Source organism: Limulus polyphemus, unplaced genomic scaffold (assembly GCF_000517525.1).
Source record: "Limulus polyphemus unplaced genomic scaffold, Limulus_polyphemus-2.1.2 Scaffold1209, whole genome shotgun sequence".
In the NCBI taxonomy this organism is placed as follows: Eukaryota; Metazoa; Arthropoda; class Merostomata; order Xiphosura; family Limulidae; genus Limulus; species Limulus polyphemus.
In genome coordinates, this window is record NW_013666819.1 from 228,855 (window position 1) to 254,030 (window position 25,176).

Consider the following 25,176-nt stretch of genomic DNA (forward strand, 5'->3'; position numbering starts at 1 on the left):
ACCCCTATTGCTGACACACATGTCTGGAATGTGACTTCTGGCAGGACTGAAGATGTCTGCATTAGGGTTTAGCTGCAGGGTCTGGAAGGGTCTTCCTTTTGTCTAGGGCTGATTAGGTTCATGGTTAATGTATCCTCCCTGTGTAAAAGACAGTAAATCGTCCTTTAATGTATTTAATTCACTTTGAAATTTGCTAATGTTTTCCATTTGTACTTCTTGCCACTGTTGTTGACTTTCCTGTAGTTGATGGAGACTTTCTTCCTGTTTCCTTTCTTGTTCCAGTTGCCACTGCTGTAATCTCTCTTCTTGTTTCTTTTCTCTCACTTCTTGTTCATCTTGTTTCTTTTCTCGTTTTTCTTGTTTCTTTTCTTTTCCTCCAACAGCTGCTGTAATCCCTCTTTTTGTTTCTTTTCTCGTTCTTCTTGTTTATTTTGGTGCTCTTGTATTGCTGCCATCAAATATGCTAAGCTGTAGTTTGATTTGCCGCTTCTCGTTTCCATTTTTTTTGTCCCTATCTCTGACACCAATTTGTTACGTCTCTGGTCATTGGTTAATTTTCCGTAGAAATTCTTTCCGAAAAACTTCAGAGATACAAGTCCTTTCTTAAATAAAACTAGTTTATTCTTTCTCAATACAAATTTGCAATACACTTAATTTCCACAGCCACTTTATCTTAAACACACACTATAAGTCACAACGATTCACGGACTTTCCTTACAGTCACTACCGCGCTTGACTCAATTGTCGTCTCTATCTCTGCCTGTCTGCAGTTCTATTAATTATCTCGCTTTATTTGCCTGCTTATATACTAAAATAGAGGGCGCGTAGAAAAGACTAGAGTTGCCAGGAAGAGACATGATCCTTCTAGAAACACCAGCGCGCATGCTTCCAGGATCGCGAGACTTCCGATGTCGTAATATTTTTGTTTTGCAGCATGCGTTATTTTACTACTACTGGTATTAGTAACCTCAGGTTTTCTTTTAGTTGTAGCGACCAACACAATGTTGTATTTGTAGTAAAGTATAATTTATTGACATGTGATGAAATTTAAAATAATATTAAAACCTAAAACATTTTATCGTTTTTTAAAATGGTAGTTTATAAAGTGTTTTCCAATTGCATCGTTCAAACATACAAAACTAGTATTTGTTCGAAGGTTACACTCATCTATATGGTTTTCTTGATTTTGACGTTTGTACCTCCATTTTTAATCGCATACAGAAGCCAAGGTAGGTTTAATCATGTTTAGTCCAAGAATTAACTTTAAAAGTTTGAAACAAAGGGTGAGATTAAGATTTTATGCTGTTAATATGAATCAATAAAAATTATCAGTTGTGTAAACAACTGTCAAATTGCAATTACTTAGTTACTAAAGTAAAATAAAGCTAGAAGTAGAATTTTGAATTTGAGTATCCTTGAACTTTGAACTGAAGTTTCAAGATGATATTGATATTCAATGGTCAATGATAGCTGAACAATAATTATAAAATATAATCGAAATGTATATTATGAGACTAACAACAACAACAAAAAGCAAAGAAAGTTGTCCATTGCCATTCGCTATCAATCATAGCGGAAAAAGGTCGTTATACTTTATAGCACCCAAAGACGTTGGTGATATTCCATCTATCACTTATAAGGTATAATCCAAACGTAAATGTTAAACAAGTTAGACATTACGGAAGATCAGATTAGGGATCAGGAGTCGAGAGTTTGACCCACGATGTCACAACTCCTACTGCCTTTTTGCTGTCAGCAGTCAGTTGTGGGAAGGCAGACATAGCATGTAATTTATAAATTATAAATAAAAACGTTTTCCTTTTTACCAAAGGTAGCAGACGGTATATAGGACAGTTTCTTATACTTATGACAAGTTATTCCTGTGTGGAGTGTTAAGAATCTAGAAGTAGAACTCTAAGAATAGGATTCAGAATTTGAGAAATATTTTGCATCAGTTAGGTCAATATTGCATATGTGAAGCTGTGATTATAAATTTAATAGTGTGATTTAGACTGGCCAATATTTTAAACAATACAGTAATAGAAGTTTAACTTTAAGTGATTAAAGTGACAATTGAGATTGGGTGCAACAGATTCAAAAAATATTTCTGACATTGACAATTATAGAAAAAAGGAATGAGACTTGCAGTGTAGATGTGAAAAGTATGCAAAGAAAATTTCTAGTGTCAATGGTTGGCCAGTTTCTACCTGTTAATGTTCATTAGAATATTTCTGAGTGTATCAGTTTAAAATTCTAAATTTGCTTTTGGGTATAAGCTGCAAATTGGAAGCATGGATTGGACTGGTAGAACTCTGTATTATGAAGCTGGGTTTAAATCTGTATGATACCACAAAATATCCACCATCTTTAAGTTGTGGGTGCATTATATGAGTGACAGTCAAGGAGATGTTGAGTGGTAGTGTGTTGTTGACTAGCTACTCTCCCTCTAGTTTGTCAGCTCAAAATTAGAGGTAGTTATGTGTAATATGCCTTTCGATGATGAGGAATTGACTTTGAAACTAATAATGGTTGGAAACGGCTTGAATGGGTAATGAAGTAAAGTTTATTATAAGTTAACATAACAGCAAATGTACAAATGTATATTAAAGTTTTTCTTCATTACCCATTCAAGCCATTTCCAACCATTATAATATCCCTTTGTATATCTTTGCATGAAATTTGTGAAATATACTAGACTCATTCACTTCAAAAACAAATCCCAGTCTGTAACTTGGGTTCTAATAAAAGTAAACTTAAATTCCTGTAATTATAAGTAATCAATAAATGCATCATAAACTTGTTGTAAGATACAAGTAAACATTCAAATGTTTTTTAAAAGAAATGTAAGCATATATGAAGTAATATTTTCTCTGCTTAATGCAGGATTCTGGAAGAAAACTGAAGTATATCAAGAACAACCAGATGTACATTTTAAACATCAACTGATCATTATACTAGAAAATAAAAGTCATGGAGAAACTCTAGTGTGGAGTACATTCTCTCAGCTTAACAATGTTGTTCAAAATAATCTTCGAATACCAGTTATAAAGGTTTGTCAGCAGAAACATCTCATCTTTATATAGCTTAAAAATTTGTAGAAAACATGTTTATGGCTATGAGATAACTATAAAAGATAAGGAGGTAGATGATGTAGGGATTACAAGGGTTGAGGTGTCTCTATAAAACTTTCTTAATCTCTTGTGTCAAAAAAAAATACACATTAATTTGAAAAGATATTAAGGTAAAAAGAAAGGCCTTAATGAGCTTATGGTAATGTTATGTTCTTTCCCTCTATTTAATGTTGTGTCTTGCCACATCTATTTTAATAATAAAATTTATTGGCCAGACATTTATACTGTATGGGCCGAGAGGCTATATTAGAACTGATTTGAATCTGACAAGAAGGGTTTTCAACTGACAGGCATTACTTGAACTGTATATTGCAATCAAAGAATCAGGCCAACTAAAACATGTTATTATGAGCTTATTAAAATTCATAAGGGAGAATATTAAAATTTGGTCAGAGAAAGTTTTTATTGGGGTTTTATAGGAGGTGAAAGATCAAATATATGAGCCTGTCTCCTTCAATTTTGGTAGATCAGTAGAGTGAACAGGTAACTGAGGATTGGAAAATTACTTATGTTATTCCTAGTTTCAAAGGGAGTGATGAAAGTTACTCTGGAAATTATAAGCCAGTTAATCTAATTTCTACAGTGGGTAAAATATGAAATCTTTTAGTTAAGTGTTATAAATTAATAAATTTCACCTTACTAATTTGATATCTTTTTTCAAGTAAGTTACTTGTCATATAGATAGAGGAAAAAGTGTGGTGGTTGGATAGGAGAGAGAGCTAAAGATTGTTATTAACGTAGTCCAGTCAGGCTAGAGTCACTAGACCCTTGTTATTAGCGAAGTACATTGAGGGTAAAGCTTGGTGATTAATTGTTTGGCTCATTAATGAATTATTCTCACATGAGATGGCTAAATAATCACATAATGTAGATAAAAAAACCAATTACTGTGCTGAAACTTAGGTGAATGGATGGCAACTGCCTGTTGTAGAAACACAAGTGTAGAGGACGATATTTCAAAAGTCTTCTGCTTTTCATCTTAAGATTAGTGTGTGTATGGTATTGTCATTCTTTATAGTATTCTGATGGATTGTGGAGAGTGTGTTATGATTGGTTGGTTTATCCCTGTGTCTGATTGGTGGAGAGACTTCCTGTAGATTCAACCAATGGTAGCCACAGTTTACTCACCTCTAATCCAGAATCTCAGTTTAATGAAGATTTTATTGTGTGAAAATAAAATGATTCTTTAATTTTCTTGTCTTCCAAAATGTGTCTGTGTCAATGATTCTAGTTTTTTCCTAGTTTATTTTATGTCCAGTTGACATGATGTGTTCTGCAGTGGCTGAATTTTGTGTTTTCATAAATCTTATACTATCTTTATGTTTTTTATTCTTATCATGAGTGTTCTTCCCAGTTGTCCAATGTATGTTTCATTGCAGGAACATGGAATTTATAAATGATGTTTTTGTGTTTTTTTTATTGATAGGTTTCTGGTTATTTTTCAATAGAATGGATATTAATGTTTTGTAGGATTTCCACTGGATGTCTATGTTCAATTGTTTTGCTGTGCGTTTGAGTTTTTCAATGGAATTTTGCAGGTGGGGGGAGGTAAATGGTAGTAGTGGTAGTGTTTTTTTTTATCTTTCTGTTGTGGTCTTTGTCACAGAGTGTTTGATGAAGGAGAAGGTGTAACCATTCTGTCCAAAGCACTCTATGATCTTTTGCCATTCTATTTCAATGGATAAATCTTATTGAAAATCTTAACACACTCTCCACAATCCATCAGAATACTATAAAGACTGACAACACCATACATACACTGACCTGAAGACGAAAGGCAGAAGACTTTCAAAACATCATTCTCTACACTTGTGTTTCTACAACAGGCAGTTGCTGTCCATTCATCTAAGTTTCATAATAATGCTCTGCCTAAACAATCTGTCAAAGAATTTATTGTGTAAATGTCATGTTTTGGTACCCTTGGTAGACAGAGCATAAAGAGCTCATTGTGTAGCTTTGTGTTTAAACAAACAAACATAATGGAAATATTTTTATTACTTGGATAGTTGGAATAACCAAAAATAATAATCATTGGAAACCCTAATTTTGATTAGTGTATTGTTTTCGTGAGTAATGACACTAATCAATTAAGCTGAAGAAACTTGAGTTAATCAAAAGCAATAATGGAAAATTATAATGGCAAAATTTTGATTACTGGATAGTTGAAATAATCAGAAACACTAATTTTAGTTAACTTATTATTTGACATGACACTAATTGATGATCATAGGTACTAGTTATATCGATTAATCAAGTTAATTCCTCAGCTCTAGTCATTGGTCAGTTCTTGGTCTTTGTTTTTTTTTTTCATATTCACATTAGTGATATTGATAGGGGCATAACTAGTGAATTAGTAAAGTTTGCTGATGACATTAAACTGTATTAAGGAAGATAAGGTATTAAATAATGACTTAGATTGATTGGTAATTTGAACTGTATTTGGCGAATGACCTTTAATGATAGTAATTATAAGTTAATGCATTTAGATTATCATAATTTGGATTTCACAATTAATATAGATGTGAATCATCTTGTTAGCATCACTGAAGAAAAGAATCTTGGAATGGTAGATGGTAAGTTCCTCAAGCCATGAAAACTGATATGTTCCTAGTAGTAAAACTAATATAATTTTATGGTATATTTATTGTTGTACTGATAATCTAAGGAGGTAATTATTTCTCTGTACAAATCAGTTATTAGATTGAATTTGGAAGACTGTGTACAGTTTTGGTCTCCTCTAAGAAAGGATATTGACTTATTAGAAAAGGTTCATAGTGGGGATACTGGATTCTGAGGATGGAAAGGTTATATTACAGGCATATGTTAAGATTTCTTATTTCCTCTTGAATAAAGAATGGTAAGAGGTGATCTTATTGAAATTTAGAACATTGTGTGGAGTGGAGTGTAGCAGTAGATTAAATGCTTCTGATTTCTTTATCCTGTATTTTGAAGTTAATAGGATGAGAGGATAAAAACCTAAGATGTAGAAAAAGATAGGAAACTTCAATAAGACAGTTTTATTTTTCTGTGAAAGTTGTTAGCATATGGAAAGACTTGCTTTTAGCAGTAGTCAAAGCCAGTACTTTACAGGATCTTCAGAGTATTGATGATTTCTTTTTTTTAACATAATGGATGAGTTACATTTTTTCCTTTACTTTAGGATGGATGAGCAAGGACAGCCTTAAAAAACCAAATGATCCTTTTTTTGTCAAGAAATTGTTATTCTTTCTCTTTTTAGGTATTAACAATCCTCGACACTATTTTACTTAATAATTTTTATTGTATATTCTCTAGATAAGAAACATCACTTTTAATGCATATAATCATGATACTGGGCATGTTTGAATTATCTAAAAAGAACAAAAAAGAATTGATTTTATATTTATCAAGTTTTTGTTCACCTTCAAAACATTTTTCATTTGCATCACATAATGAAGTATCATAAAAGTTATTGAGGAACTTTAGCTCATTTAAAAAAATCATAGAAATGACTAAGATATAGATTAATACATTCTTTAACTTTATAGCTTTTAGATAAATTGTAAAACATGGTTGTGTACAAGAAATACAAGTATGGATGCAGCTGAAACGTGTAAAAGTGAAATTAATTTACATTTGTATTAACATATTAATTTCGTAATTACTTTAATGCAGTATACATTAAGACTGATTTTAAGTTCATCCGTGTGCCATGCACATTATGTGATTCACAGGCTTGGAAGTAGAGATTGACAGTTGACCAATTGCTGACTTTAACAAGCAATATCTGATTTAACCAGGGAAAATTACAGTAGTTTGCTAAAGGGATAGTTTCATTACCAAATCTGGAAGTCTAGAAAAGCGTATATAAAGGGGTTGGATATGGTGCAACCTGCCAAGCATTTTGCTGTAGATGGAAAGGTTGAGAGAGTTCTATGGGTAAAGAGTAACACAGTACCAATGAAGAAGAGCTTTGGGTGATAGTCATCAGTATGTATATATATATATATGTGTGTGTGTGTCTGTCTGTCTGTCTGTAATTGAGATTGCATTTGTTGTAACTTCATGATAAATTCTTTTCTAAAACTTATTGTTGATTGTGAGCTATTGTCAGAATTTTATGTTATAACTATGTTTAAGTCTGGGTTGCATCTGTTTATTACTATTATTACAGACAAAAGAAGAGGATGTAAATAAAGATGGAAGGTTTGATTCACTTGATCTCAAGGTTGAAATGCCATTACATGATGAAGAGGAAGTCTATTCTGTGAAGATGTTGCTGTTTTTTGATTACGAGTTATATGTTAGTATGCTGTTTTCCCTTATTTCAAATGATGAACAAGTAAATGGTAGTTATCAATTATAATAATAACTGTAATATAGCTACGTAATAATTATTGAAAAAGATAATTATGTCATTGAAGAAGAGCTTATTATCTGTACATTAGCAGATAATCTGAATATTTAATGTTTTTTCTTGTATTTATTTTTTCTTCTAAAGAAAGGAATGGATTTATTCATAGTGTCATTGGATTATTTATCTAGTGATTGTTGTGTTTTCTTGATTATTTATGCATGTTGTTATTAGGTCATCATAACTTGTCATTTCTTTCCATCAGATTTTGTCTACAATTTCTAACACACCTCAACATATAGTTAGAAGTTGAACTTAAATGGATATTTCATTTGAAATAGAAAAATAAAAGAATCTTATTGGATTGTTAATCTAAACACTGTTTAGCCTTTCGGAATTAATCTAGATCCTAGAATCAGTGATCTCAGTTCGTTGGTTTCATCTCTGTCAGAAAAATAATTTTTATTCTTTGCATATATTTTTCATGTAATTTGAATGCTGAATTTCTTAAAACTTACTATTTATTTAAGATAGTTTTTCATACCTGTTTTTATAAATTGATTAGCATAACATATCATTTTCAATCAGTCTCCAGGTGTCACTTTTATTTTACTTAAACAGTTAAGTATAGTTTTAAATATGCATATTTATCCATTTCTAAAGTAAAATATCCTTAACACATTTTCACATACACTCTTGCCATTGGCTACCCTGTACTGGAAATGAGATGCTTACAATAGTACATAGAGAAATAGTCTAAATATTTCCTGGAAAAACAGATGACTTTAACGACATCACTAAACTCCCTTTATATATATCACTCATTCGATTACATCACCATTCCCAATTTCCTCCTGAAAAAGAAAGGTCCACCTTTTGAAAGCACTCATGTTATAGGGTTTTCATGTATTTGTATTGTTTTCCATATCCTTAACATGCTATTGACAGAAGTTTGTTTTCTATCTGAAGACTTATTCAAATCTACGAATGGAGGGATTAGGATACTTCTTTTATAATAGTCCTCTTGCTGGCTCTCAGCTGTTTATGATTGGGGAACTTCGACTTCATCAGCGAGAACCACTTAGTAACAAAGGACGTGATGAAAGATTTAATGTAAGTAAGATGTTAATATTGTATAAAAAAATCTGTGATAAAAGAGAGTTTGGTCCATAAAAGGCACTAGTCATCCACTCCCTCCTTGTACAGAAATTTTTCTGGTCTATAAGTTGCTCATAAAATGTTGAAAGAAAACTAATTTTTCATATGTGCCTCTTCTTTAGGGGAATTGTTCCAGAAAGTAATACCCTCTACAATGGAAATAATTATATGTCAAATTACACCTGTCTGTTTAGGCTTATAAGTGTTGTAATATTAATTTTCAGTATTTGCCTGCCTGTAGTGGATGACAATATTCCTGACCAATTTAAGTTCTTTAATCACACCTCTTGAAGTTTTTATTCTTTCTTTCACTTAATTTTTAGGAAAAGTAAGGAAATTTATTACAATTTGTATGTGTTTCAGTTAGTTGTGGACTTTTTTTCTTTTGTCAAGTGAATGTCATTATGTTACTGACATAGAACATATCCAGCCAAGCAAGATGATTGTATGTGTTAGTGATAAGCCAGATTTTATAAGTTATCAAAATTTAAATAAAAATAATACAGAATATTTTGCTAGCTTTTTATTCATGTGAATAATGTATTCTCGAAGCATTTTTGCACAAGTTTCATGCCTTCTTGTATAATCAAAGGTAGATTTTTTTTTATAACAATAAGGAAAATACATTAATATTGTTGCGTCAGCGAGGTCATGTGACTAGTATCACGCCACGTTCGTCTCAAACCTTCGGGAATTATCGGGAGACTACTAGATTGGGGGTAGTCTGGTATATATAAAATGGTCACAACGTGATGGAACAATGTGTAGGTAATGGGTAATTGAACTGCAGTCAGAGAGTGTGTAATTAAGTATTGTCGAGCACGAGCACATGAGACGTTATAGCGTTTGTTATAGAGCGACTGTTGAAATTAAGTGTATCAGTAAAGTTGTATTCGGAAAGAATAAACCAGTTTTATTTAAGAAAGGACTTGTGTCGTTAAAGTTTCGTCGGAACAAATTTACGGAAAATTAACTAACGACTGGAGACTTAACAAATTGGTGTCAGAAGTGGGATAGAAAAAAAAAAATGGAAGCTAGAAGCGGCAAATCAAACTACAGCCTAGCAGACTTAATGGCAGCAATACAAGAACAGCAAAACAAACAAGAAGAACGAGAAGAGAAATTACAACAGTTGTTAGAGGAAAAAGAAAAGAAACAAGAAGAACGAGAAAATAAACAAGAAGAGAGATTACAGCATTTGCAAGAAAACCTGCAACAGTGGCAGCTCAAACAGCAAAATAAACAAGAAGAGAGATTACAGCAGTTGTTGGAGGAAAAAAAAGAAACAAGAAGAAAGACAACAGCAGTGGCAAGAAAACCTGCAACAGTGGCAGCTCGAACAACAAAATAAACAAGAGAGATTACAGCAGTGGTTGGAGGAGAAAGAAAATAAACAAGAAGAGAAATTACAGCAGTTGTTGGAGGAAAAAGAAAAGAAACAAGAAGAACGAGAAAAGAAACAAGAAGAGAGTGTAGTGGCAACTGGAACAAGAAAAGAAACAAGAAGTACAAATGGAAAACATTAGTAAATTTAAAAGCGAATTAGATACATTAAAGGACGATTTATTATCTTTTACACAAGGATGATACATTAACCATCGATTTAACCAGCCCCAGACAATGACAAGCCCCTTCCAGACCCCGCAGTTAAACCCTAATGCAGACATATTCAGTTCCGTTAGAAGTCACATCCCAGATATGAATGTCAGTAATAGGAGTGATCCAATGCGAAGGAAGCCACAGGAATTTGATGGGAAAGCACCGTGGGATGCATAAAGAGCACAATTTGAGCTACTGGCAGAGATGAAGAGATGGACAGAGGAGCAGAAAGCAGTATATCTGACAACGAGCTTGAAGGGACAACCACTGGAAATACTTGAACAATTGTCAGCAGATGACAGACACAACTATAGAGTACGGAAGAGATACGTCCCTTAAAATTAAAAGACTTTGTTGAATTGTAATTTTGTGTTTGTAATTCTGTACATTTAATTAAGTTATTGTTATTGGTTTATTGTATGTGGCTATTGTTCGGGACGAACAATACTAAGGAGGGGGCAGTGTTTCGCGAATTATCGGGAGACTACTAGATTGGGGGGTTGTCTGGTATATATAAGATGGTCACAACGTGATGGGACAATGTGTAGGTAATGAGTAATTCAACTGCAGTTAGAGAGTGTGTAATTGAGTATCGTCGAGCACGAGCACATGAGACGTTATAGCGTTTGGTATAGAGCGACTGTTGAAATTAAGTGTATCGGTAAAATTGTATTCGGAAAGAATAAACCAGTTTTATTTAAGAAAGGACTTGTGTCGTTAAAGTTTCGTCGGAACGAATTTACGGAAAATTAACTAACGACTGGAGACTTAACAATATAAAGGTGCAAGTCTATTAATATGCATATAGATTTTGTGATGCAAGCTTGCATAATCTATGTAGCTGGGATAAAGGCTATTGGGCCAAAATATTGACCAATTTATTTTGTTTTTCTTATAGCATTTCAAACTATTTTCATGTTTTTTTTAATATTTAGTGCTGATTAATTAGAATCATTAAGAAAAGAAGAATATCTATAAACATTCATCAGCTTTTCAAGAACAGTGAAATCTTTGATTGCTCATTGCACTTGTATACATTTCTTGTAGCCATTGAATTTATAGAATAGTTTTGTAGGTTGTGTTTTTAATTTAGATATTTATATTGTTTGGGTAGAGATGTTTGATGGCACATAATAGCACACAGCTTAATGGCTAGAATTTTCTTCAAAGTGTTAGAATAGTTTGATCTATATATAAAGAGTGAGTTATCTTAGAGTTAACAAGTGAGTCATTTAGTCAGTTTACAAGTAATTAGTGCGCAATTTAGTCAATTTTTCTGTTAATTTCAGTTGATTATGTAGTTGAATGCTGTAAATTTTAATATGAAGTTACCAAGTAAAAGAAATTTGTTTAGATGTTTATTTGTGAAGTTTGGCCTGTTGTTAGTTATGTAAAACCAAGGAGACTGAAACTTGTAGAATTTGAAGTTGAATAAATACAATGCTTTTACTATGATTAAGTGGATTGCACGTTCAATTCCTTTTTGCCAAATAATTCAAAAGAACCCATTCAACTATAGATATTGTTACAATACTGTTGCTACACATTTAAAAGGACCAGCTTTATAAACATTGAAAAAAACCTTCCTACAGAGAGCCATGACTAGCAGGCATTAGTGGTTGACTTATTAGACAGACTTGGAGTGTCATATCAGAAAGAAGATTCAAAAGCAAAGGGAACAGAGTAAGTAAGAATTATGAGACTTTAGTCAAACTTGTAGGAGATGTCAAAAACCTGCCCAGTTATCATACCCAAGTGCTGCACATGAAATGATGGATTTGTTGGCATGCAACCAATTTGTAGATACTGTAGTTAATGAGGATACAGAAATTATGTTAAAGAAAAGTAGTGTACATTTTTAAAGGAAACTTTTTAGTTGGCAATGAAACTTAAATCAATTAAAGATGCAGACAAGCATCTAAAAGCACGGTTCAGGAATTAAAAGAGTATCACATCAAATAGTTTGGAAACATCAATTCCCTCAAATGGAAGTCTAGAAGAGCTTGAATTAACTAAATAACATTCTATTTAAAATAGAAGAAGTAACTCGCAAGGCAGTAGATGTTCCAACTGCAACTTAACTAGACATATTGTCATGAACTGCAAAAAAAATTCTCTAGGAAATAAAACCTCCTTACAAAGGATAACAGAAAAAGAAACTGTTATAAGTGTGAAAAACATGGGCATTACAGCCAAGACTGAAGAATCAACAGATGATAATAAATGAAAGAGATGATGCCCTGAGGATGAGTTTCTAAGCCCAAACATATCAAAGGACTGACAAAGAACTAATAGCGTATAGGCAAACAGGAATTAGCTGGAGTTGAATGATGAAGTTCAGCAGAGATTACCCCCATCTGCTACAGTTGAGAAAATGAGTACATTATTCTGATATGATACCTGTCATCCTCTAATAAAATAGCTTTTCTCGATGATTACTGCCCTCCATATACACAAGTTTTCACTTGCCACTAGCCTTGCACTCCCACCTACCTCCGTGGCACAGCTGCATTGTAGTATGCAACAACCCTTCACCAATAGGAGTGCAACACATCCTTTTATCGCAGCTAACTCCTTCTATACTGTAGAACCCAATCTTTACTTCTCGATTTGGCACTGTAATGTTTGGATGTATAGCTCTTTGCTACTTTGTACTTTATTTTTTGCAGGTTTTGAGCTTGATTTTCCTATTCCTTTTTTAACTTTTTTCTTTTCTTGGATTATCAATTTTACTTCCTAACAAAGTTCAACCCTGGATTGTGTTGCCCACTCTTTTTTTTAAAATGAATTCTTGATTTACTATTCTCATGACTTCAATTGTTAGAGGTACCACAGCTCAATAACCTGCTGTTGCTTCAGTGACTACCTTATTTGCAAAGGAGGTTTTGGCTCTTGTCTGTTGAGAATTTGAGTTTTTTGTGTGGCCTGAGAATTCTCCTGAATTTTGACTGATTCTCCCTTTCCTGGGGGAGGCTGGTTAGGATGAATGGAATTTTGCCATCCTTTTCCTATCTCTTTTATTAGCTGTGTATTTCGATCTATGCCTTTAGATGTGCCTCGGCCTTCGTCCGCATTCCTGGTCATGGTGACACAGGTTTGTTATGTTTTGTCATTATCCCTATGTCTTATGATCCCACTCTTTCCCCTTTTGTCTAATATCCCTTCCTCTGATTACTTAGTTTTTCTTCCTCCTCCCAATATTGGGGTCCATGCTGCTCATTTTCTAGGTCATTTGGGTTTGGGGGTCAGCATGCCTTGCTCTCCTCATACCTCTGAGATTCGTGCATTGGCATATAATTGCTCTACAGCCCCATTCTTCAGTTCTTAACATTTGGAATCATTAATTCAGGTTTGAGGATTGGACCCCACTATGTCCATTTGTTTTTCTCAGGCCCAGTTCTCCCACCTTTCTTTGACCCTAACCACCCTCTTTCATTACCCCTCCTTCATGTACTTCTTTTTGAGGCTATCCATTGTTCTCCTGAGGGGTTTTCGATGGAAACATGTTCCCTCCTTTTCTCCTTAGTAGCATGCTTGTCTTCCTCTGCCCTTTCCCTACACACCTGGCTCTTTGTTCTTAGAATCTTTTGAGTGGAGATGCACTTTTAACTCCTGTGTGTCTACCCCCATGTATATATGTAATTTACATAAGGCCCTTCATTTCTGCATCAATCTGTTTTGGGGTATCTCCCAAACACTTCCCTATCCTCCCTCGTCTCTCATCTGTCACAGCCTTCTCCTGTTCCTGTCCATCCCTGTCTCCTGCCCTTTTATATCCTCTCCCTTGCCTGTATCTTTGTCATGAATTTTGTTGATAATTTGATATATCTCTCTCACTGCCTACCCTCACACCACCAATGATTCTGGTGACTATCCAGTGGATATGGGTCCCATTGGGGCCAGATAGTCTAGTATAGCTCCTCTTTGGTGTACCTTCACCTCAGTTCCTTGGGTGCTTCAGGTCTTGCCAGAAGTACTCTTGCTTAATTTTTTTTGCCCCTCCTTTGTTATCCTCCTCCTATTCCTTCTCCTTGGGATCCCCTTTCCAGCCAGTGTCTTTCCAAGTGGTTGAGGATCTTCTTTTCAAGGATGCCATCAAACCCATAAGTCACCCTACTCTGGGATTCTATTCCCAATTGTTAGTCATCTTACACAACCTGGGATTAGTGTTCAGTCATAGACCTGTCTAGTTTGAACCATTAAATAGACCTATCTTGTATCACTATGGAGTCTCTCCTGTTTCTTCAATGGGTTTTTACTCCAGGTCTTTGGATAATGAAGGTAGATATATTGGATGTGCACCTTCATGTGCCGATTTCCTTAGCATCCCGTTGTTACAGTTGGTTTGTCCACAAAGGTTGGGTCTACAAATTCTGTTCCTTTCTGTTTGATCTGGCCTCAGCTCCTTACATTTTCTGTTGGATAGTCAAGGCTTTTGCCAATCTATTTCACTCTCACAGTCTGTGATTCCATCATTGTAAGAACGACTAACTGTTTTTAGCTCTGTCACTGTTAGCTTCTTGCAGCCACACACAATTTCTTCTCGAAGAAGCTTCACTGTTGGGTTGGCTTGTTAAGGTGGTGATGTCCACTCTTATCCTGACCCAATAACTCATCTACCTCAATTTTTCAACTGTCATTTCTGTCGGGCCAAGTCTTGTCCCCCTTGAATGAACTCTATGGAGCTATTAGTTCTGAGGGCTCAGTCTTTTTTGGGGACTTGGGTTTCCATGAAGCCCTTATTTCCCTGGGTTATGCTCACATGAGAGCACTTCAGTGGAATTTACAAGATCAGTGGAATCTTGCCTGGGATTGCCTGGATTACTCTATCCTCTTTACTCCCTCTATTCATGTTGATTTTTCCTGGTGGTTGAAAAGGGACAACATCTTAGCTGCAGTTCCTCTTCTTCCTTCCTGACTGGATCTACACCTTTTCACTGACACTTCCCAGGGGTGGTGGGGGTGTATTTGGATTCTCAAGAGTTCATAGGTCTTTGTTCAAATCAGTATCCCACATCACTCTTCTGGAACTCCTGGCAGTTTCTCAGGCTCTGGATCATTTCCTTTCAGTTTTGTTTGGCATGTCAGTCATGTTCCATTCTGATAATTCAACTATTGTCTCTTGCATCAATAAACAAGAGTGCACCTGTTCACATGCCCTTTTTTTAAAATGTTAGATCTTTTCTGGGCCATATTCAATGTGTTTGTCTCTTGGCTTGTCATATTCCGGGATCTCTCAATCTTGTTGCAGATAATAATTTATCTCATCCTGACAAGATTCTCCCCATGGAGTGGTCCCTCCATTCTTAGGTCTTCCAATGGCTGTGTTCACAGCGGGGGTACTCATGTACTGGTTGCATTTTTCACCCACTTCAATACCAAGCTCCCTTTGTTCTGATCCCTGGTTCCCACTATTCGTTGGCAGTGGGTGGTGATGACTAGCTGCCTTCCCTCTAGTCTTACACTGCTAAATTAGGGATGGCTAGCGCAGATAGCCCTCGTGTAGCTTTACACAAAATTAAAAACAAACAAACATTAAAAAGTAAATAAAGAATAAATATGAAAAACAAAAAATAAAGTACTTACCCAATCTTCTTTTTTCTTGCCCTCGATTGTTGAGGAGAGTTAACCCTAATTTTTCATACTATAGATAGTAATGCACTTAATAATTTATATTTAATTAAATAATGCACCAAAGAATATAGAATAATAACATGCACAAGTAGACAAATTTACTTACCTATCAAAGTTTTCCTGGCTTTCTAACTATGCAACAAGAGCTGTTACAAATTCATCTAAGCTAGTAGTTAACTTTTCCACGGGAATGAATCTTGTACTGTTAGAGAAATTGACGATATTCTGTTCAAAATACAATGTTATACAATACATCATGATGTTTGAAAAACACATAGGTTTAAGAAGTCTTGATAGAAATGCATAAAAACCCTATAACCCGGGTACTTTTGAAAGGTGGACCTTAACATATAATTAAAAGTAAGAGAGAACTATCAACAAATTCTGAAAGAGGGGATGTGACAGGTGAGTGTGGCAGGAGGGTTCTGATTTTATATTCAATAGCTCTGTAACCAAACAAAATTGAAGACTTAAAAATTATGGTTTTTCTGAGCAATAACGATTTCATAGAGAGTAATTTATGTTTAATTTAGTACATTTTTGAGGGGTGATGGATAAAATAGGGATGATGACATGCTAAGACAAAATATTTCATGTGGGTCACACTAGTGGAAATTCAGAATTTTTTTAGAATATTCCCTTGTAGAATTAAGAACTTAAAACTTGTATACTATTAAAATATGAAGCTAAGATTTTATGTTATTTTAATTGGTATAACATAAACAAAAAGTAGTGTAATAAAATTTTGAATGTAAGACATAAAACCTTATGTCATGCACGGTAAAGGATAACCATGGCAATAGGGTTTAGAGTAGGGTGGTGATGTTTTGCCAGTGTAGGTGATGAATCTGTAAACAATTCCAGATGCTGTCTGGTTATATAGTGGATGAATCCACTACATGCTGTTCACCCCTCCAGCTGGGAACCTTTCTTCCTACTGCCATCTGGATATCAACTCCTGGGTATGCTAGTGTTGGTTGGAGCTGGACATCCAACATAAGTCCTCACAGATGTGTTTTGGCAGGGACCCTCCTCTTACTGCATACTGGACACATACTGCAACACTTTTTTCATTACATGCAAAGAGTATACCTGTTACAGATGTGGTGTGGTCTCCCACAGGTGTGACCCTATTCATTGAGGTTTCACACTCCATGGGCTCTGTTTGGATGCTTCCCAAAGGGTGCTCATCTAGGTAAATTTGCGCAGGTCCCTCCACAAATGTGGGATTCTAACTATTATTATGTGAGTGAAGGTAAGGTATCATATCAGAATTTAACATTTTCTGACACTGAAAATCTGTTTCTGATAGATACTTACCTCTTTTCACATTTACCACATATCCTTTCCACTTCTGGTGCTTACATTTTGCATAATCTCAAAGTGAGGATTGGGTTCTGTAGCGTAGTGGGGTCAGTTGGTGGAGGGTTGTTGCATGCTAATTTTCATGCTACAACACAGCTGTGCCACGTGAGGGGTAGGTGGGAGTGCAAGACAAGTGGCAAGCAAAGCATTGCACATATAGAGAAGGCAGTAATCATTGAGAAAAGCTATTACATGAATAGAGGTAAGTATCTATAGGAAATATATTTTTAGTGTAGGAAAATTTTAACTTTAAAAAAGCTAATTCATGAATCAAAGAATTCATTGGTAGGAAGCCTTGCAACATATTGAGCAACACTGTTTCACAGCTGCCTTTGTTTAACCTAATCTGGTTAAATGGCTAATGATAGGTGGGAAATTACCTATGGAGATGAAAAAAGGATGTATTGATACAAACAGCAAGTGGCCATAAAGTTCCAGTAAAAAAACAGCTGGAAGTCATCCTTTTTGGTGAAGCTTCTCTACACAACATTATATATGGGTGGCTGACATCGATGGAAGGTGCATATTTGGAACAGACTTCTTGTAGAGATATGGATGTGAGATTAGATTAGCTTGAGCAGTTTCACAGTCTATAACCTACAAACATTCTTATGCACGAAGGGTTCTGGAACTTATCATCATTTGTCTCATCAATTTGGCCATTAAAGGTTTTTTTCAAAGCTTTCTTGAATATTTTGTTATTGAATGATATTATTCTCTATCAGTACTTATTGATAGTCAACTATTGCTATTGTTAGAATAATGTTAAGACAAATGATGATGCTATGTTTTGTCCTTACTAACTTTTGTGTATTGTGCTCTAACTAAAAGCCAAATATTATTCAAGTTGTTAGGAACTTGATAGACCTATAAACTTTATAAACTGAAACACACTTGATGCTTATGTATGAATAAGTAACAAAAATCTTTTATTTACCATGATGAATTATCTTTGGTCAGCAACTATCTGCTGGTAGATGCTTGTAATTTTTGTATTATGCCATAGTTTATGATTTTGGCATGCCTTTTGGTTCTTGTATTGCAAGTGATATAGACAGCAAGCATCTGTAGTGAAACATTTATTTTAGAAGTGTAAAGCTAACTACCAGCATTTGAATAGGGCTACCAAACTTTATGATCTTGTGCAAGTGTTCGATAACTTTGCCAAAGGCTTGCACAACTCTCCCGAAGATACCGTAATACATCCTGAGGGTGTCATTGACTTGTGTCGAGATGAACAGTAAAGGACTGGGAAGGAAAAATAAAAAATTAAGTTAAGTATATGTGAAAAGGAAATGATCTGAAATTTCAAATAAACCAAAATAACTTTAAAGATATTTTATGAAAAATTAAAAGGTATGTACATTTTTCTATTTTTTAATTTTAAACATTTCATTGCATCGTATGTTGGTGATATCTACAATTAGTGATATGGTAGAGAAAATAAAAAATAAAATATAAATATTTACCTTAAATAAACTTTTGATATTCATTTAGAAGGTTCTAGAAATTATGCAAACAAAATTCAAACTGTAAGGTGAAGAAAAGTATTTTGATACTTAAAAATCACCTTGTACTTAAACTATTCAGAGTCTGAGTGCAAATAACTACAATATTTTTAGTGGAAAGACTTAATTAAAATAATGTTATTCTTTATACAAGATACATATAATCTTTAAAAAATCCAGTTTTGTGAGGATACATTAAGAAATATCAGAGTTACCATTTATTTTGTTGCACACGTATCATTCCTCAGTCAGGTTCCTGCAAGTTTCAGGAGGCTGATGCAAAGGGTTGATGTCGTTAATTTCACTCGGACTCTGGGAATGGCACCTGTCAGGAGTTGACAAAATGTACTGCTTGTTTCTACTGCAATCAGCCAAAGATCTTTGAAATATATATGTCAACAAGGCAAATAAAAGTACATTACTCTGTAGACATACATGTACCTGACTGCATTGCAAAAGTTCAAAATTGTTTATAGCTCGTGCATTGTATGTTAACAAAATGAGAAGTTTCCATTATTGCTTTTGATGTTTCTTTTGAAATAAAGGAATAAAAAGATGGTATAAAAATTTGAACTATAATGTAGTTGATAATAATAATTTCATTAAAATACATTAATAGTAAAGTAATTTAATTAAATTTTGAATGCAACTCAGTAACACTTTATGACATGTGCAGAAAGGAATTTAAAGAATGCATTGGTAGTTATAGAGTTAATACAACTTAAGTCTAGTGACTGGGGTGTTCTAAAACCCAACATTTTAACCCTGAGGGATTATTATTAATTTGTGTTTGTGGATCTGAAGAATAAAGTTATTGTCATTATGGCCATGAATACAACAAAGAATGAAATCCCAGTCAGTTCTGGAAGGTATATTGTAAAATGTGAGATTGTATAAGTAGTAAATTCATGTTAAAAAATGTAGTCCCAATACAACAGTTGGAAAGATGACACCCATTTGCAAAATAGGCTGATACAAGAAGTATTAATCTACATGTTTTATATAGACTATCAAAGTCAAATGAAGCCACAAAGAAGGGTGTCCATCTACTGCCAAGGACTGACTCTTTACTGATGGAAATGGTTTGTAGCAATATGTTTTGTTATTGTTTGGGTTATATAATGCACCTCTTGTGTTTGAACAAATAATGGAATGTGTTCACTCTGATTTACCATGGAATGCCATAATCTATTTAGATGACATAATCATGCATGATAAAACCTCCAGTCATGCCCCTAATGGTTTAAAAAAAGTATTGTATAGATTGAGAAGAACTGAAAATTAAGGTGAATCCCAAAAAGTGTGAATTGTTCCAAAAACATTGTTCATTGTCCTGGAGGGAACCATGGAAACCCTAATGGATGTAAACACAATAAAGACAAAACACCTATTTTGCAACAGAGCAGAATCCTAATGTGGTTTAACAATCAACTGTAAGATGTTGGGGCAAATTATATTAGTATTAATCTGATTTTTTTAGTGGATCAGGAACAGTACAGAATTAGGGTTCTACATTTAGATTTTAAGCTACTGGCCCCTTGGGCTATTAAGCTAGTGTTTTTGTTTGCTCAGAAAAAGTTGTGTGGCTAAATATATTATTTATATAATAGCACTTTTGCTGATGAACAACAGGACAGCAGCAGCAACATTGAACAGTTGACACGTGTATGTTCAGTAACAGACATTTAATTCTTGAATGTTTTGGAATATACATATTCCATCTTCAGCAAGCTATATTAAACATGGTAAATTATTAGGTACAGACATTTTATTAAGTTTAAACATTCTATAAAAAGTAATTAAAATACAGAATAAAAGTATGAAATAAAAGACAATCAAATAAACAGAAAATAGAATAATGCAACAATATTATACAAGTATTTAGAACAGACTTAATTGAAGTGAAGTTGTGTTATTATTTAAATTTGGGAGTTCATTTATAATAGATAAACTTTCTTTAATTAAAAGTTCAATATTTGATGATCCAGATGAGATGACTTTGAAATTCATAATGAAGACGGGGTGGTTAGTGTTTTTACTATGTGTGCGAATTGTGGAGTCTGGTGGATTTGATAATTTTTTTACCAGTTCTGCTTGATACTCCCATAAGTTCTCAGGCTTTTGCTTTTAAGAAACTGCTAGTTTTGTCTACAAGTCTGGGAAATTGACAACAGGTATGGTATTTTTTGACTGTCATATTGAAACCAGTTGAAATCTTTCTTCCACTCAACTCTGAATTTTCAGCTTTTGTTTTTATCAGAATGTACTTCTTTATTCTTGTTTATTTTGTCATTTTCTTGTTGGCTTTTAGTTAATGTTTGTTTCTTGGATGCAGAAATTCAAATTTTAAAAGATTAACCATATTGAAAGAAGGAATCTTATTATTGTGTAGTATCATATCGTTGTATAATATCAGATTCTATTATACAAATATGATGTAAAGCGGAAAAGTTTTGGTCAGCTCATTACTGTGGGTTGATGGAAAGATTTCATAAAAAAAAATATGAAAAAAAGTAAATGGCCCAGTCAGGTCTATAGTGCTATATTGTTACTGGTCAAACTGCAATTTCTATCAGCCCCAGGCTCATAGACCATGATGAATGTCAAATCTTGAAAATAGGAGACAGTAATTCATTACAGCCCAAAGATGATTCTTTTGGGAACAGTTTCATTCATTATGTCTATGATAAGGCTCAATATTTCAAAAATGGGCAGATATGAAAGAGAAGAAATTATGAACTTGGTTGGTATTTTCACATTCACTACAGAGATGCATTCTTTCATCTACATAACATTACAAAAGCTGGGCAGTTAAAGTGCTAAAAAGGCACAAGAAAGGATAAAAGAACATTTTTACTGAGTTGAAATTCAGAATTCCCTAGAGACTTGCTGTAAATCTTGTGAAATATGCTATGAGCAAAGGATCTTTGAAGAAAAAATGTGTAACTACAGCATTATTGTATTAGAGCATCACTTGCAAGAGTTGTGATTGATGTGCTTGGCCCTCTACTATGAGCAAGAGTGGAAATTAATACATCTTGTTGGTGATGGATTATTTCACCAAATGGACCGAATCATATGCTCTTACTAACTAGGAACTATACACTCTAATGAGGAAATTTGTCAATGACAGTCATTCAAGGTTTGGAGTGCCTGTGGAATTTCATTTGGATCAGGTATGGAACTTTGTATCAGGCCTTGTTTGCAGGAATGTGTCAAATTCATGGAATAAAAAAAAGATCAGGATGACAGCTAGTAGTTAGTTCAGTGCTTTAAATTTTGAGTTTGTGGGATGTTGGGGAGATTCATTGTACTCTTTTTTTTTTAATCTTTTGGTAATTTATATGGTTGAACATCAGAGACCATAGGATCAAAATCTTTCACTCTTACTCAGGAGTTATCAAACAGCAGTATATGATTCAACAGCCACCACACCAACACCAATAATGTTTGGAAGAGGACTGAAAGTGCCATTGGATCTTCTGTACTTGCATCCTGAGGGATCACTCATCAATGTCTAAGAGTATGCAATGAGACTAAGGAACATAGCTGATTCCATACACAAGGTTACATGAGAAAGACTGAAATGAGCTAGATAGGATGAAAAATTGCTATAATGTAAATGCTGATAAGGCTGAATTTTGTTGTGGCGACACGATATGGATATACATTTTATGCCACAAGAGAGGACTATCTTCATAGTTAAGTATTTGTTGTAGTCAAAATAATCAGTGATGTGGTTTGTAAAATCTCGAAGAACAGGCAGTCTTTGGAAATACACCCAACTGATTACTCCACAGAGGTAAATCAATCTGCTGAAGAGCCAAGGTTCTTGTCAAGTCTACTTTCAGAGTATCACAAGGGATGGAGTCACCAGTGAATTTCCTTGACCATCTTGCCTAATAAGAACTCTTCTAATGATAATACAGTAAGTGATGTTAAAGGGCAAGAGGTCATCTCATCTTCATATTATAAGCCATGAAAAATATAACACCATTTCATGATTGGACAGTTTAGGAATAGTAAAGGAGTAAAGAAAGAAGATTTTTTGTAGATCAGAAATGTGATTGTACTTTGTTTTACACAGTTAATTAATGATTTTGATGTCTAGACTTCACTGATAATTATGGAAATTTAAGTTTAATATGATATTCAAACTTACTGTCAGGTTCTGTTGACAGCACCAAATCAGCAGCTATATCCTGGTTTCTGCTTCTGAGGTACCTTCAGGAGTATCCACCTCTTCCACTTCTTCTTAGGCCATCTCTGTGGAGGCAGCCATGATCTGACATGGTACACCCAGCTATCCAGAAGCTTAAGCTTCAGGCATAGAGGTTATGGTCTTTTACATGGCATCGAGGTTTAATTTCTAAGGTTGTTCTATATCTGTCTGTCGATGCTTAGTCCAATAATGGACACTTATCAATGGCACACATATAGGCAATGGTGTATTGAGAGGAGGTTGAATCCACTTCAATCAGAAGTGCCAACCATAAGTCGTTTTTTGATCTGGCTCTTTTGCAAGGATTTTTTCATCTTTCACAATCACCCTGTATAAGATGGCCTTATTGACTAAAGTTTGATGTTCAGGACAGTATGTTCTTTGAGTCCCCAGTACTCTCTGGATTCCTCAAGTCACTTTGGGCCCTTGGTCCCAAATGACTATCCCAGTTACCTAACTGGTTTATTAAAGTTACTTTACATGCCCGTTTTCAACATGTGTTTGTGACCTGATTCTCGTATGCCATGCATCACCTTTATCTGAAGGTTTATTTTTCGTTGCTACTGACCTACAGACATCACTGGTGGGAGTGGTTTGTTCTGTTTGACCACAGACTGCTTTATCTTTCTACCTACATCCTTAGACTGGTTTTTCTTACCTATGACCCTGTCAGACAGGGAAGAGGATAAATCGTTTTCACCAGTTCACTTTTATGACAAATCAGATTTTGATCATTATGTTCAGTGAGGGTCTTGAAGGTTTTGTTGTCTGTACTAATGCCTTTAGAGATGCTAGACAACAACTATTTATTCTGGGCTCTCTTTGAAGGTGAGGAATCTTCTGTGAGTCACGTCTAATCAGATTTGTCACATTTCTATTTCCTTAGTGGCCCGGTTGAATTGCCCGTTGGAGGAAATTGTGTGGACTGGTATATGGACTTCCCTCAATAATTTTATCTTGCATTAGATGCATGATCTGGCAGTATGTTCAGCTGAGAGTTTTTGCCTAACCCCTGTAGCTATCTTAACCACTTCTGCTAGATTATATAGAGGAACGAGTATTTTCATTGCTTCCTTTCAGGGCCCTTACCTCGTTTTCACAGGATCCCACTCTGTGGCAAGTGTTACCCAGGCAGGTGTGCTTTTATCAAGCTAATTTTGCACTAGCAACCACTAATTCAATATACCTAATATAGGTTGCAACAGGCTCTGTAGAAATGATGTGTTCCATAAGACCACCTAGAGGCTGACTGGGTGTTATTACTGTACTATGCTGGACTGCCACTCATGGAGTATTATGAGTAAAGCATAAGGGGATCCTGCCCATTCCTGCCAATCACTGGATTGAATAAATTGTTGTCGATTTGCTTTTAAAAATTTAGAAAAATTGGTTCACCTATTGCACTGTTTCCGGAGCACTGTTCCTCAGGACTTCCCAACACACATTACCCCCTCAATTTCTACTAGTGGAATTAGGGAGTCCTTATCACACCTGGTTTCCACTCACTGGGGTGGTGGACAGAGGCTTTTCCTCCAGAGTGTTAGAGTGAAAAAGAGGGCAAAGCTGGAGCCCTCCTACCTGGGTCCCTGGATGTTTTTCTTCCCAGATGTTGGGAGGAGAGGCACCAGTCTATGCGGAATCCTACTCATAATACTAGTTCAGATTTGACATTCGGCTATCTGGTTGGGTTGAGCGTGGCCCTTCTTTTTGATCAGTATTGGCTCAGTACATTGTTCATGGAAGAGGGTCTGCTGTCTTTGTCTTCTTGTAATTCCGAATGCAGAGTGCTCCCATCCTATATATACATATATAGGTTGTGGTCCAATTGCCGTAGCTAATAAAGTGGGATATAGGGACCATGGCCCTATAATTCCAACCACGAGTAGTGGAACCTTGGTTATCCATTTGGGGCCTGGCCAATAGTGATGACAAATCATGTAACATTCCACCCACAGTACATGAATTAAGTTCTGGGTAAAAAGCATACCTGTTCTGGATGTAGTGCAGTTCCCCCAATAGGGTGCCAATCTTCTGTTGACACACCCATGATCTGTGCAGATGCTTTCTCTATAGATAATGCCCTCACTGGCCCCCTTTACCTTCTCAGTGTGGGATTCTAGCTGTATGTAAGCGAAGGTAAGTATGTTTTGGAAGTTAACATTATCATAAATCAAAAATGTATTTCCAATGATACTTACCTCCTTACACACCCCTACCTTCTGTCCC

At 34.9% G+C, this 25,176-nt stretch overlaps 1 protein-coding gene across 2 annotated transcripts in view; it reads left to right on the forward strand.

Annotated features, from left to right (window-relative positions):
* The first annotated feature begins 886 nt into the window (after positions 1 to 886).
* Positions 887 to 25,176, forward strand: part of LOC106462620 (transmembrane protein 231-like) — a 36,174-nt gene continuing 11,884 nt past the window's right edge. Inside the window, exons 1-4 of one of the 2 annotated variants that reach the window (XM_022389935.1) lie at positions 887 to 1,229; positions 2,884 to 3,050; positions 7,285 to 7,452; positions 8,434 to 8,577. In XM_022389935.1, coding sequence (XP_022245643.1) covers positions 1,091 to 1,229; positions 2,884 to 3,050; positions 7,285 to 7,452; positions 8,434 to 8,577 — 618 coding nt within the window. In that variant the 5' untranslated portion in view covers positions 887 to 1,090. The remainder of the gene's footprint in view (positions 1,230 to 2,883; positions 3,051 to 7,284; positions 7,453 to 8,433; positions 8,578 to 25,176) is intronic. The other variant, XM_013922562.2, reaches the window with a different exon arrangement.